General features: G+C 42.3%; 2 protein-coding genes across 2 annotated transcripts; both read left to right on the top strand.

Annotated features, from left to right (window-relative positions):
• Nucleotides 1-924: 924 nt before the first annotated feature.
• ensab (endosulfine alpha b) lies at nt 925-7233 on the top strand (the record flags this gene model as incomplete). Its single annotated transcript, XM_035671654.1, is given in 2 exon segments — nt 925-1047; nt 3398-7233. Coding segments are annotated over 2 exon segments (294 nt in total), but the record flags the coding sequence as incomplete, so codon positions are not given.
• A 1162-nt stretch (nt 7234-8395) lies between these two features.
• Nucleotides 8396-11230, top strand: mcl1b (MCL1 apoptosis regulator, BCL2 family member b). Its single transcript, XM_035671797.1, has 3 exons — nt 8396-9065; nt 9333-9583; nt 9735-11230. Exons 1-3 carry the CDS (start codon nt 8573-8575, stop codon nt 9849-9851), a joined length of 861 nt encoding a protein of 286 aa, XP_035527690.1. The 5' UTR covers nt 8396-8572; the 3' UTR covers nt 9852-11230.
• The last annotated feature ends 5809 nt before the right edge of the window (nt 11231-17039 follow it).

The raw sequence follows: 17039 nt of genomic DNA, 5'->3' as shown, positions 1-17039 counted from the left end.
GTATCTGACCAGTTTGGCCAGTGTTAGTCAGTGGCAACAGGACAAATACTTCCATTGTCTTTTCAGATTGCCCCCCCCCCCCGGTGTAAGAGCCAGAAGGTGTCGTCAGGTTGTTGTTTCTGTATGTGAATTCCCAGATTTCTTCTAAAAAGTACATAACCAATGATTCCCATTAACAGAAAACAGGGAGTCATTATATTTAGTGTAAGGATTATTTATGGCTGGCACAGCGAGCAGAGAATAATAAATAAAAAATAACAGCAAGAACTTGTGATTTAACTATTTAGCACATCGTGCTTAAAGGGACGTTTCAGAATTCTAAATTGTTCATAAAGTTCTCTAGTGCAGAAGTACATTAGGCTTGTATAGACTTGTGAGGGCCAACGTTCATTCTTTATGGGCTGTTTTTGGCTTTAACAGATGCGTACATGATTCCCAAAGATGGCTTTAGCTGTTAGTTGTACATGTAAGCTTCTAAAAATAATGTAGCGCTTTCTTTAAGATCTGTTTGTACCAAGCTTGTTCTTTTTCTTGAGTTCTTTCCTCTATGGCATGATGGTGATATGAGAGACCATAATATAAGAACACTCATGCTGTGACTCATACTACCATAATCTTCAGTTCCCATTAGTCATTGTCAGTTTCAGCCCTATTCACAGCAGCTTTTCAAGTGCAGTTTTAGTGTTTGTGAAGAGAGAAGTGGCCCTGATTCCCACAGTACACTTTACTGCGGGACTTTGGTGTTTTTGTAGGAGCAGCGGCATTTTTGGAATGGCAGGATAACCGTAAATGAGTGACTGTCACATAAGCAGTTGTTCCAGTTGTGCTTGAACCTCCCTGAAGATGTATCCGCTGACACTCTGAAAGCACCGTGTTTTCTTGCAAAGGAGGCGTGTTTATGTGTGTTTGTTCTTGTCTCCACAGGACTCCCAGGAGAAGAATGCCAACCCGGTGAAGGCAGAGGAGGCCAAGCTGAAGGCCAAGTACCCCAGCCTGGGCCAGAAGCCCGGCGGCTCAGACTTCCTGATGAAGAGATTACAGAAAGGGGTAGGTGACCATGGTTTCTCCACAACATGGTCAGAGAGTAGAGGAGTGAGGAGACAGGCTACTGTGATCCCCACAGTAGGTGTGTTTCTGCCAACGCACCCCTGAATCCCTGCTCGTATACAGCACGCTGCAAAAAAAACCAAACTGAAGAAGTTTCCAGCTTCTAGTCCATGTGACTGTCCTTGAAATCAGCGTTTGAAAAGCAGATACATGCCACATACCTTACATTCATTCTCCTATTTTCTCTAAATTGTTTTGTATAGTTCTTAATCCGGCAGAAAACCGACCTCATAGAGACACCATGTTGAGATGTTTTTAGCTTGGCTGCAATGGAGCTTTATTGGACCAAATGTTTCTGTCGTCTAAATCACGACTGATCAATGTTATGTGTCCCAAAGAGCAAAAGCTTCTCTCTGCCTCTTTTGTTGTCCATTCAACAATCCTACGGGGCTAAATCCATTGAAGCAGAGAGAAATAATGTGTCCACCGGTTGAACCTCAGTAGACCAAAATGCAATGCGGCCACATCGGTGGCATGTGAAATATAACAGCCTTGTTCGATGGATTATTTTTATTTGTAATTTGAACAGCAGGGCAGAGAACACAGAGGCATCGTTCTCTCTCTTCTCTCACTTTCATTCGTCTGGAAAAACTGTTGCTCTCTCCACCTACACATGATGTATATGTTAGAGAGAACTTCCACCTCTGGAGATTGTTGAAAGTCACTCTGGGAAATCACTGACGAGGAGTAGGAGTAGCCGAGGCAGGCTGAGGGGAAAGCCAAAAAGTAAATTGCAGTAGTTAATCATAGGATAACTCCCAGAATGAACATCATCAGAGAGAGACGATATCAAAAACTTTATTTATCCATTTAATTCATTCATTTTTTAGTCAGTAACATCGGCACAATGCAATACTCAACGTGGGCATTTTACAATCTTATCTTTTCGTGTTAAAAGGTAAGTCTGCCTTTTACAGTGCTCTCACTGTAATAAACCTCCTGTCCACACTGGCTGTAAAAAGATTCCTTCTGAATGAAACAAACTCCACGTTCCCACTTCTGTGCAAAAATGCATTTCAGGGATTTTGATACTAAAAAAGGCTTCAACTTCGAAACAACTTGATTTGTCTTTAGAGCACAGTATGGTCCCTGTGGCAGACCACGTGCCACCTCCTCTGTGGCTGTGTGCGCACTGTCTGCTACTGTTATTTTGTGCGTAATCGTGTTAAGTTGTGCATTTTCTGTGTAGGATTTTCCATTTCTGTCTAACGCTGTAAAGGGCACTGTGGACAGATCTACAGACAGGAAAAGCCGGTTCTTTGCAAAGTGTTTACAGTGGCTATATGTAGCTGCTGTGCAGTATGTGTGCTATTTTCTACTGCATCTTACTTTCTTGTTAGCATTTCAGCTTCACACGTGAGCACATGTATTTTGAAACGACCACTATATTCAATCACAGTCTCATCAAAAAGACAGAAGTAACCACAATCATAGTCTTCATAGCTGTGTCCCATAACGGCACATGTGCAGTGAAAATGGTTTTCAGACATTTGGGACCGACCAGAAGAATTATTCTCCTTTAGCTGCTTGTTAAAGCTAAAAAAAAAAAGATGATTTTTTCTCATTTTTAGTGTTGTAACACTTTCAGTAGGCGTCACGATTCTTCGTTAAAACATTTATGGTGACTTACAATAAAACAATAAAGTTTATTTATGTAGCACATATCAAAACCAAAGTGTTTTACAAGGAAAAGATACACAGAAAAACACACAGCATATGTGTTATGTATGTATTTAATACATAATCCCAATGCAGGGTATAATGAAGGCTTATGATAGAAGCTATTTAAAAGAGGTAAAGTCATTTAAAGGGTATGTAAAAAACCTTTTTGATAAAAATCTGTTTACAGAAATTCTAATAATAATAATAATAACAATAATAATAAATCTGTGGGTCATCTGAATGACAGTGTGTTTTGGAATGCAGCAGCATAGGAAGGGATTGGGTCGGAGGTGGTACAGGCCAACAAGCCCGGGCGTGGGCACGTCCAACTCAGACTGCTGAAGCTTTGGTTGAACTTTGGAATACATTCTTGCACAGAACGTGGATTTCGTGCTCTATCTCGAAACATCGAGATTGCTTTAGAAAGGCTTCTCCACAGGGTCAGTATGGACAGAAGGAACAACTGCAGGGACTGATAATTCACATCTGGAACTGTACATATGGAAATGTGAGTGTTGTTTTATGACGGACATACATCTGTCAAATCCATGTTGTCTTTCCATGTCTTTCTCTGCCTAATTGAACCAGTGAGCATCTGTGAGCGTCTCTTATCTCTTTTCTCACACAGCAAAAGTACTTCGACTCGGGCGACTACAACATGGCCAAGGCCAAGATGAAGAACAAGCAGCTTCCCGTGCAGGGGCCCGACAAGAACCTGGTGACCGGCGACCACATTCCCACGCCGCAGGACCTGCCCCAGAGGAAGTCGTCCTTGGTGACAAGCAAGCTAGCCGGCTAGCCTCCACCATCCCAGAAGCACCCTCAACCCCCCTGGGACTCCCGGCAAATGTCCCTCCTCCTCCTCCTCCTCCTCCTCACCCATGTCCCCAATATGTCCATCCCCTCCCCTCCCTTCCCTTTTCATCCCCAGGCACCACTGGCTTTAACATGTCGGGCAGAGTTGTATAAGTTAAAACTCCATTTGCTTGTATGTGGGTGGGGCGGGGTGGGAGGGATGGAGGTTTAGGCGGCCCTCAAGGTCGCAGCCTTCTCTGCCTTCCCACCGCGCACAGCTCTGCCCACTCTGCGCACTCTGCTCTACCGCCTCCCTTATGTCTTGGTTTTCGGTGTTCCAAGATGCATCACAGTAGGTGTGTGTCATCGGGCAGGGGTTGGATGGGGTGAGTTAATGCACTTTGTAGTCTCTATAGTATGCTTTGTTCTTTTTTTGCATCCTAAATGACACCAAAATGCGTGTGAGGGAGTTAGGAACCATGATCGCAGCGCGTTCGTTGATTTTTATGTTCCCTATCTATGCTGGTGGCTGGCTTCGGCGGGAGGGGTTAGAAGATGTATGTGAATAATTGCTTGTGTACCAAATCTGTGAGGGGAAGCTGTCTAGTTTAAGCGTTCTTTAGCATTCACTGACACCATGTTGGGAAATGGAGGAAGTGAATGGAGGCTCCCTTTAGTCTCATCCTTTGGTCACGTTTCGTCGAACAAAATCCGAGGTCATCTGCTGCAGCTCAGCCAAACGGATTTGAACCGCCACCTATTTTTTTTTCCCCTCTCTCTGCTCATGTTGCTTTAATTCTTGACTCCCTTTGCTCCTGTTCTCTCTAAATATGCTGCATGATTGTAACATGTAACAAAAAAAGAAATTGAACATGTTTTTAACGGGAGTGGGGCATCTGCTTAGTGATAGGAAGTATCAAAACAAACACACAAAGCCCTCAAACGTCCATAGTCACACTTCCTTCCCTCCTTTCCTGTTTGCTGTCCTGACAATCCATGTACACACACTCCAGTTAGGGGCCCAGCGCAGGAGCCAGCTGAGTATATCCTTGTATTATTTCAAATGGCTGGGAACCCTGCCAATCTCGGAGTTCAGTCTTAGTTTGGTTGCTGTTGAGTTGCATCAAGACGTGTGTTTACTATGGGCCTAAAAGATTTGTGGGGGGATTGAAGCACCCTGCATAGAGTATATGCTTCTGTAAATAATACTCAGACAAGCACGTAATTCGTGATAAGCTTGGCGCTTTGAGGACCAGACCAGCTAACATGCCTGAGAGAAATGCTAGTGCTAAATCGACTCACTTGGGATTACATCCTGGGATTTCTGGCTTGGAAATTCTGTGCTTTACCAGCTGAGCCAAATGTCACACTGCAGCTATCGGGCTCAGAGGCCGCGGGTACCCTTGTCTTTCCACTGCGACTGTTACCATCTAATCATCTTGCTCACATTGTGATGTGATGAGGCAGACTAGCCCAAGCTGATCTGGCTCACACTGCGCTTGGGTCTCCATGGAGGCATGAAAGGTTATTTAAACACAATCCAGACATTTACGGACTTTCTTGTCATCTTTGAATCACGGATCCAGACACTGCTAAAAGTTAGCATTTGAGTGTCACACGTGAGCGTATTTTTTTAAAACGACCACTGTATTCAATCACAGTCCCATCGAAAAGATAAAAGTAACCACAATCATAGCCTCCATAGCTGTGTCCCATAACGGCACATGTGCAGTGAAAATGGTTTTCAGACATTTGGGACCGGCCAGAAGAATTATTCTCCTTTAGCTGCTTGTTAAAGCTAAAAAAAAGGTAAATTTCTCATTTTTTGTGGGAGATCATTCTCTCAATGTTTTAGCACTTTCAGAATATCCCAGTGTCACAGTCCGATGTAGTAATTCCCTTCACATCTTGCCGTTGTGAAACACTAACTTTAGTACAAGAATAGTACTACTTTCCTTACCTAAAACCGTAGCTGGAGTATAGACCTACTTCTACTACCAGCGCCCCGTAGAACGTTTTTTCTTCCCAAACTGACACACTACACAGACTGATCTTTGATCTCAGGGGTGTCAGAGGGTTAACAGCAGGCAACCTGATAACCACAGGTGTCAGCCCAGCTCCCAAGATCATCATCGCAGACTTAAAGTGGGACACTGCGTGCCTACAGGATACACTCACTCCAACACTTGGCAGAGCAGAGAGAGATTTTATAACACATGTTGAGGGGGCAAAGTGTGAGCCTGTGCTCTGTGCTCTAGTCCCACCCGTTAATGTGGTTCGACCTCTCAAGGAGGCGAAAGGTGCGATCAACAAATCTGCAGACTTTGAATGCGTGCCATCCACACATTCAAGAATCTGAACTGGATGCCGGCGCTCTCTGAGAATCAGCCTCCTTGTATAATACTGCTTCAGGGAACCTTCACAAACGCACACTCCACCATGTAGGCTAGGTGATAGGGTGCATGCACCATCACATTACTCAACCTCACTTGTTTTTCATTGACTTTAAAAAGTGTCAAATTTGCAGTGGGTGAAAGAGAACTGACCTGTACGTATGTGCTTGTTATGGTGTTGTATGAATGCACTGCTTTATCTCTGTTCCAGCCATTGTAAATAGACTTCAACAGGAAGGGATTTTTGTGTTGTTTCCCACCTGCTTTTCACTCTTTCATAGCCTGAGCTATTTTCTGATTCAATGGTTCCTCTCTCCTTTTAGTGTAACACTACTTCTGCTTTATCTAAGTGAATTGCAGAGGCCATGTGAATCTGTATCATATGAAAATATGTGTAAATGCTGCTGATTCAGTCAAAGACAAATCTAAGAGATGATACCCTGTAAAGAACACCTGTCCTCTTGATTCTACCAGTCCGACTCTCATCTCCCCAAGTATCTATGTTTCAGAGTCCTATAGCTCTCGTGGCAAAGTCCATTCAGTTGAGACTGTGGTAAACCTCAATATAACTTCTACCACAACATTTTGATGGTGTATTGTTGAATATGATCCAACTTTTGGTCCGGCCAGAGCTTAAAAGAAAAGTCTGGAATGCTTTATGTCACTTTGATTGACATGCACTGACCATTTAGCATCATACTGTGTTTATAAGCCTGCAGTTTCCTGCTTTAAGAAGTAAAGAATGTTAAAAGAAATGGGCGAATAAGCTACAACATGTTCTATGAAACATCAGTGGGCAGGAGTTCTTGAATGCTACTTGATGTTTGGCTTTGCACGGAGCGGTTCAGCGAGAGGAAATAGCAGGGTATGTTTCGAACCCAACACACAGGGTGTCTCTCGTTCAGCTATGATAAACACGTGCCAGAATGTATAAAGAAATGACAGGCTGTGTGCTCTGAAGTACTTTTGTGCTGCTTTTACCTTATCTGTTTTGTTGTTGTTTTGCAAGTAAATGTTCTTTTTTTTTTTCTTGTGTTCTCTTCTCTCATAATTGGTATATTCCATCCTGGCCCAAGGTAACTGCAGGGAAATCAGAGGCACCCTTGCTTCCAAGAAAAAAAAAATAAGGGTTTACATGATAAATAGGATGACTGGAGAACACAGGAATGATTTTAAGACTTCAGAAAGTACAGGAGTACTTGGAATGTTTCAGTTGTGTGGGAGTAGGTGAGAGGATTTTTGTCAGTATTTGAAATAAACTTTTACATTAATAATATCTCCTTGTTGTTTTTTAGTGATGTCTCTGCTCTACTTACTTGCACCGTTGATGTATTTGTCGGTGACAACCACAGAGACTCCCTCTGCACATATACTCTAATGAGAAAAAGACTGAAGTTCAACTGTAATGGCGAGGTGCTGAAAGTACAACCTCCCATTGGCCACTAGGGGGAAGCACAGTCATTTCTAACGTGGCCTTTTTGTAGAGAACAAAGTTCTGGTTTTTTCCAACATGGCCTCAAAAAGAGTGGAAAGTTCTACTTGTGTAGCAAGGCACCATGGGAACAGACTGGAAACCTGCTGTTCTTAAATTTTCGTAAATGTGTCAATATTATAATATTTTATTATGTGATCAAATAAAGGTCATGTGTGCTTTTGTGCAGGATAGAGTGGTTAAACATGTCAGTGATATGGCACCTTTTTGTGATTTACTACAGCAAATAAATTACACATCCCAGCAGGCTGCAGCCAGGGCTGCTTTTTCTTTATTAGTCCAGGATCAGTGTCAGAAGAAGTTATTTATCAAAACCTAAACTGATCAAATGACTTTACTTAAGCCACCGTCACTACTTCAAATTTAAAAAAATATACTGTGGTGTAAAAGGGAAACATCTACTAGTTTTAACTGCACTAAAATAAAATAACATAGATTACACACCTCCAGAAACGGGTGTATTATTGTTGTTGTTATAGCCAGATAGATCAGAATCAGAATCAGAATCAGAAATACTTTATTATATAAAATTATTTTTGTTACAAGACTCCAGATATACAAACAACATATATTATACAAGCAACATCTATTAAGAACAAAATATAAATATATATATAAATATAAATATATATATACATATAAAATATATAAAAGATCAAATTTACAGTTCAATACAATGTTCAATACTAGTTCAATACTATGTTATCTTTATTATTAATGTTAATAATATGATGTCAGACATTATTATAATCCGTGTCCCCCCTTGTCTACACTGGGCACGGATATTTGATGTCATGGAAAAGTACAAATGTTGTATATTTCAAGCTTCCCTTTTTTCTAACATAAACAAACAAACAACAAACAGCGGACGTTCCCTCTGCGTGTCCTCTTACGTAACCGACACGTCACACGTCATGACGCGCACAAGTTGATAAAGAGAAGAGAGAGACGAGTCTTCCTCACTCGTCTGTAGCGACTCGGCAATGGAGGATGTGTGAATTTAACGGCCAACGCTAGCTTTTTGTTTCATAGGGGCTAGCCGCCATTCTCTACTTGCGCCTAATTTTTTTTTTTGGAACAAGTAAAACAAACGCGTAACTAAAACTAAAACCACAATATCAAGATGAACATCATTAAGACAAACCGGGCCGCGTACAACCTAACAAACGGAAACATGAGCTTTTTGCTAACTCAAAATGGAGTCGACGGACATATGCACTACGGCCCAGGAGATTCATCGCCTCAAATTGCAATGGGCTCTTCGCTAGCCTCTCACAACGGCAGTGTGGGCTCCGGCGAAGCCCCGAAGCGGCCAAAGAACCTGGCGGTGAGCGCAAATAATGTGTATTTAACAAAAGCCATTCGCGGGGGCAGCGACGACATCGAGGACGGATCTTTGCCGTGCACACCGGAGCTCCACTCGGACAGCGACATCGACGTGTCCGGTTGCCCGACGGGGGACGAGGTGTTGGACAGCGAGACCACGACACTCATTGAATGTTTCCTGAGAGACTTTACTGGACTTTCTAAATCTCGGTGGAGTGAAAGTAAAGCACTAGCGACCATGAAAAGAGTTGTGGATGGCGTTTTGGAGAAACACAGATACGCGTACAATGGTATGTACTGAAGTGTGTGTGTGTGTGCTGCATTTACGTTACAGGCTGTGTTGAACTCCATTTAGTCCTCAGTCACCCTGTTTGGGACTGCTGTTATCACCCATTTTAAAACAACACATAAGTTAAATAGAAGTTCATCCGCTTTTACAGCTAAATTAAGTTGAAGTTGTGTGAATTTTTACAGGACTTTAAAACTTTAAAATGTACAAACAAGGTAAGACGTGTAACCCAGGCCTCTCTTTTTTTTTTTTTTGTTTCTTCATCTAGGTATGATCAGGAAACTGTCATTAGACGACAGAGAGGACGATGCCAGCTTTGTGGGGGCCGTAGCCAAGAGCCTCTTTGCGGACGGGACCACCAACTGGGGTCGTGTCGCCAGCCTGGTGGCCTTCGGAGCGGTGGTGTCTCAGTACCTGACGGAGAAGGGCAGGGGGAACTGCGTGGAGCTGGTGGGACAGGAGATCTCCTCGTACCTGCTCACCCACCAGCGGGACTGGCTGGTCAAAAACAACTCCTGGGTGAGTAATCATGTCTGGTAGCTGAGTGACCGGATGTAGGAAAAAGAAAAAAGGTTGCGTAACGGCTCTCGTTGTGCAACCGAGCGTACGTGTTCAGTTGAGCCTGTTCCTTGCCCTCAGGTTCCCCCTCTAATTATTCCTCTTATTCCAGGACGGCTTTGTGGAGTTCTTTCGAGTAGCAGACCCGGAGTCCACGGTGAGGAACACACTCATGGCCTTTGCTGGATTTGCCGGCATCGGGGCGACACTGGCCCTGTTGATCAGGTGAATTTACTGGACACTCGAGAGACTTTGTCACGAGCAACAAGTTTTTACCTTTTACTTCGCAATGAAGGACACGGCTGACGAGAGGACGGCGGTGTGTGTGTGTGTGTCCTTTTAACCCCTGCTATCCAGAAACCCCCACGCGCACGACTACAAAATAAGTTGATCTGAAAGGACGTTACCAGCATAAGTCACCTTTCAAACAATTAGGTTTTTATTTAATTTACAAAGAAATTTATTTTTCTAATAAATGTAAAAATGTATGTATCTATGCAAAAAGTGGGAATCAGTTGAGCTGATTTTGCTTGATTATGGTTCTGTGTTATTATTATATCAGAATTCCCTGGCTGTATTGGCTCCACCCCCCCAAAACAGGAAGGGAAAGCTGCATTTTTCCATGACATGAAGCCCATTTCCATATATCCCATTCATAACTCCTGGATCTTATGTATGGACACCTCAGCCATGATAGAGGAGATAGGGAGGTGGATTTGCATCAGTGTATCTGTTTCCTTGCTATGAAAATGTGGGATGTGCACTAGGATACATGAGCAACCACATGCAGGACTTTTGACTGGACAGCCCTGTGGAGACGCTTTGAGTTTGTTTTGGATGAACCTCTGGACTGAGTATGAAAGAAGCAGATTGTGATTGAGCGCACCAAAGCTGAGAGTAGTCAGACCTCAGATAGTGACAATGATTTAAAAAAAAAAAGGTTCCTATCCAGCTTGTAAGCTTGAAAAAATAAAAAAAAAATCTGTAATTCACATGGTTTGACCTTTTTGATATGGTTCAGGGAATCTTTGCTAAAGACAGAGGTTACACGTACACTCCCCCCTGGTTCTGTTGTGCCGATATGTCGCCTCGCTCTCGACTTAACGCCTCCGCACTTGTCAACCTTTTTGATGTTTATTCACACCACAACCCAAGACGGCCCAGGCTGCTGTTTCCTCGAAATTTGCTGAGACTGCAGCAGCGCCTCCATCACACTAAGCACTCAGCTGCTTCCGCCGAGTTGCACCGTCCTTTGCAAAGCTGGTGCATAACATCTGAATGCACCAGCACAAGCTATATTGTGAAACTGGAGTAAAAGAGTTCAAAATTGCATAACACTCTGTACTTCCTGGGTTGGAAGGCTACCTAGAAACTGGTGACTTTAAACCAATACAATGTTTGACTGGGTACTTAGACTTAACAACATGTCCTTTGAGTATTGCCTCTCTGTTTGTTTTTGATGCTAAATTACAGCCATTTTCTCTTCCGTGCTTATATTTTTAATAAGGTTGTAAGGAAGGTTTCCAGACTGCTCCACCATACCATGTTCCACTGTACTGTAACTGCTTGTAACATAAACCTGGGAATACAAGAATATTTTTGCACTTATTAGTTGTCTGAATGTCATTTTAAAAGCTCAACTCTTAATGTAGACCACATGAAGCCTGTAGCAGGGGAATCCTTGGCGGTGATGTGTGGCTGCGCCCTTGTTTGTTCAGATCCTCCCCGTCGTCTCGGGTTACGGGACAAACAACACCCAGTGAGGTCTTAGAGGAAATGGAGTAGAGCCTCTCCATGGTGATGATCCACAGCAGACCTCCCCGTGTCCTCCTGCGGCTCATGATGTTAGCCACCACCCTGGTTACCCCTGCTCACTTCATTGTGAGGAACAGGCTGCTACACAATGGGGAATTGAGGCTGAGGCAACTCTGTAGAGCGCTTTGCACCATACACACAAGTGTATTGCAGAAAACAGTCTGCACTGCAGTGTCTCGGGGCTCAATATGCAAAGCACACTTAGTCTTTGAACAACCTCGACGTTGGTAACTAGCTCATTGGAGCAGTACATTATTTAAAGTGCATATACATGCACTACTTTGTCTTCTTCCTAGAGTATTAAAGCCTTAATGTTTATTTCATATGTCTGTATGGAGGAGTGTTACATTAGCTCGTGTTTGGTTGGCATCAGCTCTACACATAGAGACGCTAGTGAATTTTTAGGTAATGTTTAACTACTAAAAGGCCATACATTTCTACACCACCTCAAATGTTCTTCGTCCTTTAGGGTTAAATAATGTTTATCAAACTGAAAACGAAACTTGTGGTTGGCTATGGCAACCGGACTTGGTGGATTTTCTACATTCTCATTGTGGTAACCGTTTGGCTTGTCAGTTATCTTTCACAGCAAAAGACAAACCTTTAATGAAGAAGTGGTCAGACATGGTGTTTTCAAGAAACCCTTGAGCTCACAATGTTTTTGTCCTCCACTTTATTGCACATTTTTTACATTTTCCAGCTGCTGTTCTGTTCAAACGTGTAGATCACCTGTTGCAGCCTCTGCAGAGGAGTGCAGCTTGAGGAAACACACAAGCAGGTGAACACATTCCTGTCATGGGTTAGTTTCAGGGAGTGCTTTCTAAACTATTGTCTGCACACATACTAAACATTCAGATACCGTGGGGAGGATTGATTATATTCTGCCCAGCCCTGCAGTAAAGGAGTGATTCAGAACATAGACCTGCAAAGCTCTGCTCAGATAACCTGTTCACTTTCTGTTCATTATGTAATTATTAACTTGGATTCCAAAGAAATGAAGTGGCTCTTTTGGTTCCCTTTTGGGGGGTGTGGATTTTCTGGCGGTTCAAACGAGGAAGTCTGTTTTGACACATTTGAGAAATTCAGAAGAAAACCTAAGAGTAGATTAGTTTCAGAGTTCGATTTCATTTCATCATTGCTCAGTGTTTTCTTCATACGGAAGCAGCCTGTGGCAGTTGTACTTGTAATTGGAGCTTCGGGGGAACGGCCCTGTCAGGGCATTGGCTGTACGCCTCTTCACTTCCCCCTAGCAACAGCCCGCCCATTCATTTTAAAAAAAGCAACAGTTTCTGAGAAGTCAGCTGACGCACAAGTTTTATCTACAAGAGGAGTAACTCGGCTGCAGTTACTCTAGAAGTTGCAAATACTTAGAATTTAGACCCTGAGATGTAAAGATAGTCAAAAGTGTTAAGTTTGAAGTTTGCAGTAATACTGGGTAAAAAAAACAGTTTGTTCCATTAAAAAGTTGAGTGCTTGTTTATCTTAGCAGCAAAAAGCAGACACAGAACAAGTGCTTAGGTTTCCAGAGCTGCTTCACTGACTGACAATTGGAGACTTGTAGTCCTTTTGAGCTTCAGAAAGTGTTTGATTAAACCTTGGCCTACAGTCTTTGCTCTGCTATTTGCATATACAGAACTTGTTTATATGCATGTGCAGAATATCCTGAGGCTGTCTGCTCAACTCTTTCCTCTACTGGCAAACATGACTTTGAGCATAACATGTCTAAAAATGTCTCAGAGCGTTTCTCTAAATAAGTATGTAACTCCTGCTTTTAGTGTAGTGTGCTTTTAGTTGACGCCGAGCACTCGTTCTTGTGGTGCTTCTGCACTACACTTCCCAGAGATCACTGTGTACTGCAGCCCAAAGTGCAGCCTTTTGCCTTTTCTTCACTTACCTTCTGTCCTTAGGTTTGAGTTGGGGGCTCACTTAAATTCTCAACTCCTCAATTATTTTATTAGATTTGATCTTTGAAAAGGTAAAAGCATCACCTCCTGTGTGCAGGACGTTTTTCCCCAGAAACGCCCGTCAGTGATAGCAGCCACATTCATAAAACTATGCAAAAAGCATTGATTTGCTTATGCAATCTCTCTGGTCAACATGCCTGCAAACAACGCGTGCCTTTGTTATGTTTGCTATTTTTAATTGTGCACAAGGTTTCCACTCATTCCTACAATTATCTATGAAAGGAAGTCATCACATTCTCCTGTTGAGCTTGGATGTGAAGCGGACACACTCATTGGTCCTGCTAATGTTCGTAAAGCCAAATTGATGACCCATTAACAGCCTACTGACTGATGAAGCATTGGGAGTTGGAATTGATGATCCGCTGTGCACTATCCACACATTGGGCTACTTTACTCACTGCATGAAGATATGTAATCCTGTTTTCATGCTCTGAATCGAAATCAGGCTGGCAGAAAGTTGATAATTACAACCGAAACCTGCGATGTTCTAAAAAAAACATTAATTAAATTCCTGTCGTTTTAAAGAAATTACAGCTCTAATTAAGGTAGAGGCCTGAAAACCACTATAAATTATTTGCATTGGGCTCTAGGGCCATTTTATAAACAATAAAAAACCAAGCATAGTTTAAATGTATATGATTAAAATAACTGAACACTAATTCTTCCCACATTCTTTGACACATCTCACACTCACCTTACTCTTTGTTCAAAATTGTCAAATTCTTGTTGTCATGCTCCCTCCAGCAATGCTCATACCAAATATATAAAAGAAAACCATGCAAGTAAATGAGATGAGAAGACAGATATAGAATAGAGTTATATATAATCTGTGGTGCAAAATGAATAAACTGGTTGTGCAGTAGTATATTTATATGCCTAATGAGAACCAGTTATGGACTGTTAAGAGCAGGAAGTAGACAGGTCATACATATACTGTACATATTGTCATGGTTTAACAGCTTGTAATAAAATAAATATGCATGTTTAGTGCAATGTCTGGCGGCAGCAGGTAGGACAGTTTGGAGCTGGGGTGATTGGTTCGTTCGTGATCCCGTAGACCGCCTTCCTCCATGGGTGGCAGCTTCGTCCTGCTAATACCTTCACAGTTGAGGGCGTTGCATTTGCCAAACCAGGTGGTGATGCAGCCAGTCAGGATACTCGATTATAATTGAGTGTCCTGGTGCTGGACGTGCACATATTAAGTATATTTTGGTTGTGTATTGTCCCAGCTTATGTGTTCTTTCTTTATACAAATGTCTACCATAGGCTAGAAAGCATTTCAAAGGTTTGAGCTGGTTTATTGTTGCACAGTATTGAGTTATGGGATGCAGAGTATGAAAATAGCTTTAAACCAGAGTTTTAAAATAGTCATAGATCATAGGTCAAAGGGCTAAACTCTAAACTAGAGTTCTTTGTGGCGTGTGGATTCTTATCACAGATCACATTTAATCCACTGGGTGACGTGTCATGTTCCCTCTGAGCTGTCATTGCGTCGTTTGAAACGTTATTCTTTGACTGATGGCCATAATGCAATATTCATAGAAAGCTTATCAGTCGGGACATTCTGGACGCCCACTATCATTTCTGTGCTGCGGCCTGTCGCTGATGACCTCATAAGCTCTTCACATTGTTCGGCCTCTGTTTAAATTGTGATAATACTTTCTGAGAAATGCTATCCTAGAAAGAACACGTACTTGGAGGCGTCACTTCACAAATTCTTTTGCACAATGTTTTCAATAGCGTCCTACTTAGATGGAGAAATGTAACAATATCCACTTTAATTTTTGATGCCGCTATACAACCTGCATAAGCAAACAAGACCACGAGCAAGAAGCACCTGCTGCACGAGGTCAAATTCAGTCGGAGTCCCCTCGAAATCAGACAAAACAAGGTGATGGAAACACTACCACGTTTGTCCACAGGGGGCGCCAGAATCAACACAAAATGAAAATTCCCCCCTTAAAGTACTTTATTACTTAATTACTTTAACAGTCGGAAACAAAAACATTTGGAACATGACGGGGGGGATCCATGATAGACATGTGGGGGTTCCTCTGACAAAAAGGTTGTTGTAGTGTCTATTTTGCGACGCTAGCTCCGAGAATTTGCGAAAGTCAGGCTCGGCAGATCCGTCATATCTGTGTAGATGTATTTCACAATATTTTTACTGAAGCAGCGAGGGAATGTTTATTCACAGATGCTGTGAGGAAATTATTCCAGACTTTAGAATAAAAAATCTTTATATTTTCAGTTCACTTCACCTGGACAGCTTTAAGGTTATGGAGTAAGTAAGCTGGGAAACTCTTATTAATATGTATGAATATGTCACAGTATTCTCCTGTCAAATCACTGTTGTTGCTGTGAGACGCCTGCTACGTGTGGTTTCATTGCTCAAGCAGAGGTTGCTCTCTCTCTCTCTCTCGGCACACAGTGTACTCTCAGGCCGGTTGTTGACCCTGCATTAGGTCACTGGAGGCTTTCCATGTTTTGTTTAACGAAGGAAAGAACAGTTTGGTAACAAGACCAGCATTCCAGCCAGAAGGGGAGTGACGTTCCCAGCAAGATTCCCAGCTTGTAACAGACAGGAAGGAAGTGGCAGGATATTTTGTTCTAGGGCTAAATGCAGCAGTGTATACAGAGCACTCCTAAACTGGCACACGTTCAGCTTCTTCCCCAGTCGTTCAGGACTCAACATGCCAGTGCTTTTCTTCTTCAGTCTCCTGTCTGTATTCTTCATTAGGCCAGTTTGCAAATAAGAATGAAAGTGAAAGAGCAACCCCCCTCCCCCCAACAACAAAGAGCAATTGAGACTTTCCTTTAGTCAGACTCTGTTTGGGTTGACTCAAAAGTGCAACAGTACAGATGACCAGTCTGTTCATTTCCAGACAAAAAGAGAAGAAAAAGAATTAGCCTCAGTTTGCTGTGACAGATTGTAATTTGGGCTCTGGAGCATAACTCTACCAGAAGGTCTCTGGCTGTAATCCAGTTCAAATGGGATTGAAGTTGAGAGTAAAAGTTCATTCTTGACTTGGAAATAATTGTTTGATAAAAATGCAACTGAATGCTCCAGAAATAAAGTGGATCTTAAGTTAAGCTTTCAGTTTGAGATATGGTGGTTTTACAACTCAAATGTGATGCGAAAAAGACCAGATTCAAGTAATACGGGTATCGGACATGGCTGGATACCTGTTAGGAAGCCCTCAGTGCAGTGTGTGTGTACCCTGTAGCCACAAAGCAAACAGTACTGTTAGCTGGAATGATACTCAGTTTGTGTTAGTTTCATTTTATTTAGGAATATGTACCATGAGACCACAATTTAAAACAAAATAATAATGCTCTTTAAACTTTGCATTGACATGGGGCCCTGCTACAGGCCACAAAATGACATAATCATGCACAATCCCCCTTAGTTTATATTGTTTTTAATGGCACAAATTCCCAAATTTACTTCAAATAATAAAATTCCCAAAGCCAACTGACATGCATTTGATTTTTGGTGTTTGGGTTGCCTTGACGGTGGTAATTCAGTGTTGGCAAGGGGGTAAAATAATCTCTTCTGCAGTTTGATGTCTGCTGAAGAAACCTGTTTTCTTGGCCATGTTAAACAGTGGCAACAGTATGGTGGGGTGAAAGGAAAC

The sequence above is a fragment of the Morone saxatilis genome, unplaced genomic scaffold (assembly GCF_004916995.1).
Source record: "Morone saxatilis isolate NCDOM2014 unplaced genomic scaffold, NCSU_SB_2.0 Contig24, whole genome shotgun sequence".
Taxonomy (NCBI): domain Eukaryota; kingdom Metazoa; phylum Chordata; class Actinopteri; family Moronidae; genus Morone; species Morone saxatilis.
The sequence above is the reverse complement of the archived record's forward strand: the minus strand, read 5'-3'. Positions and strand labels throughout refer to the sequence as shown.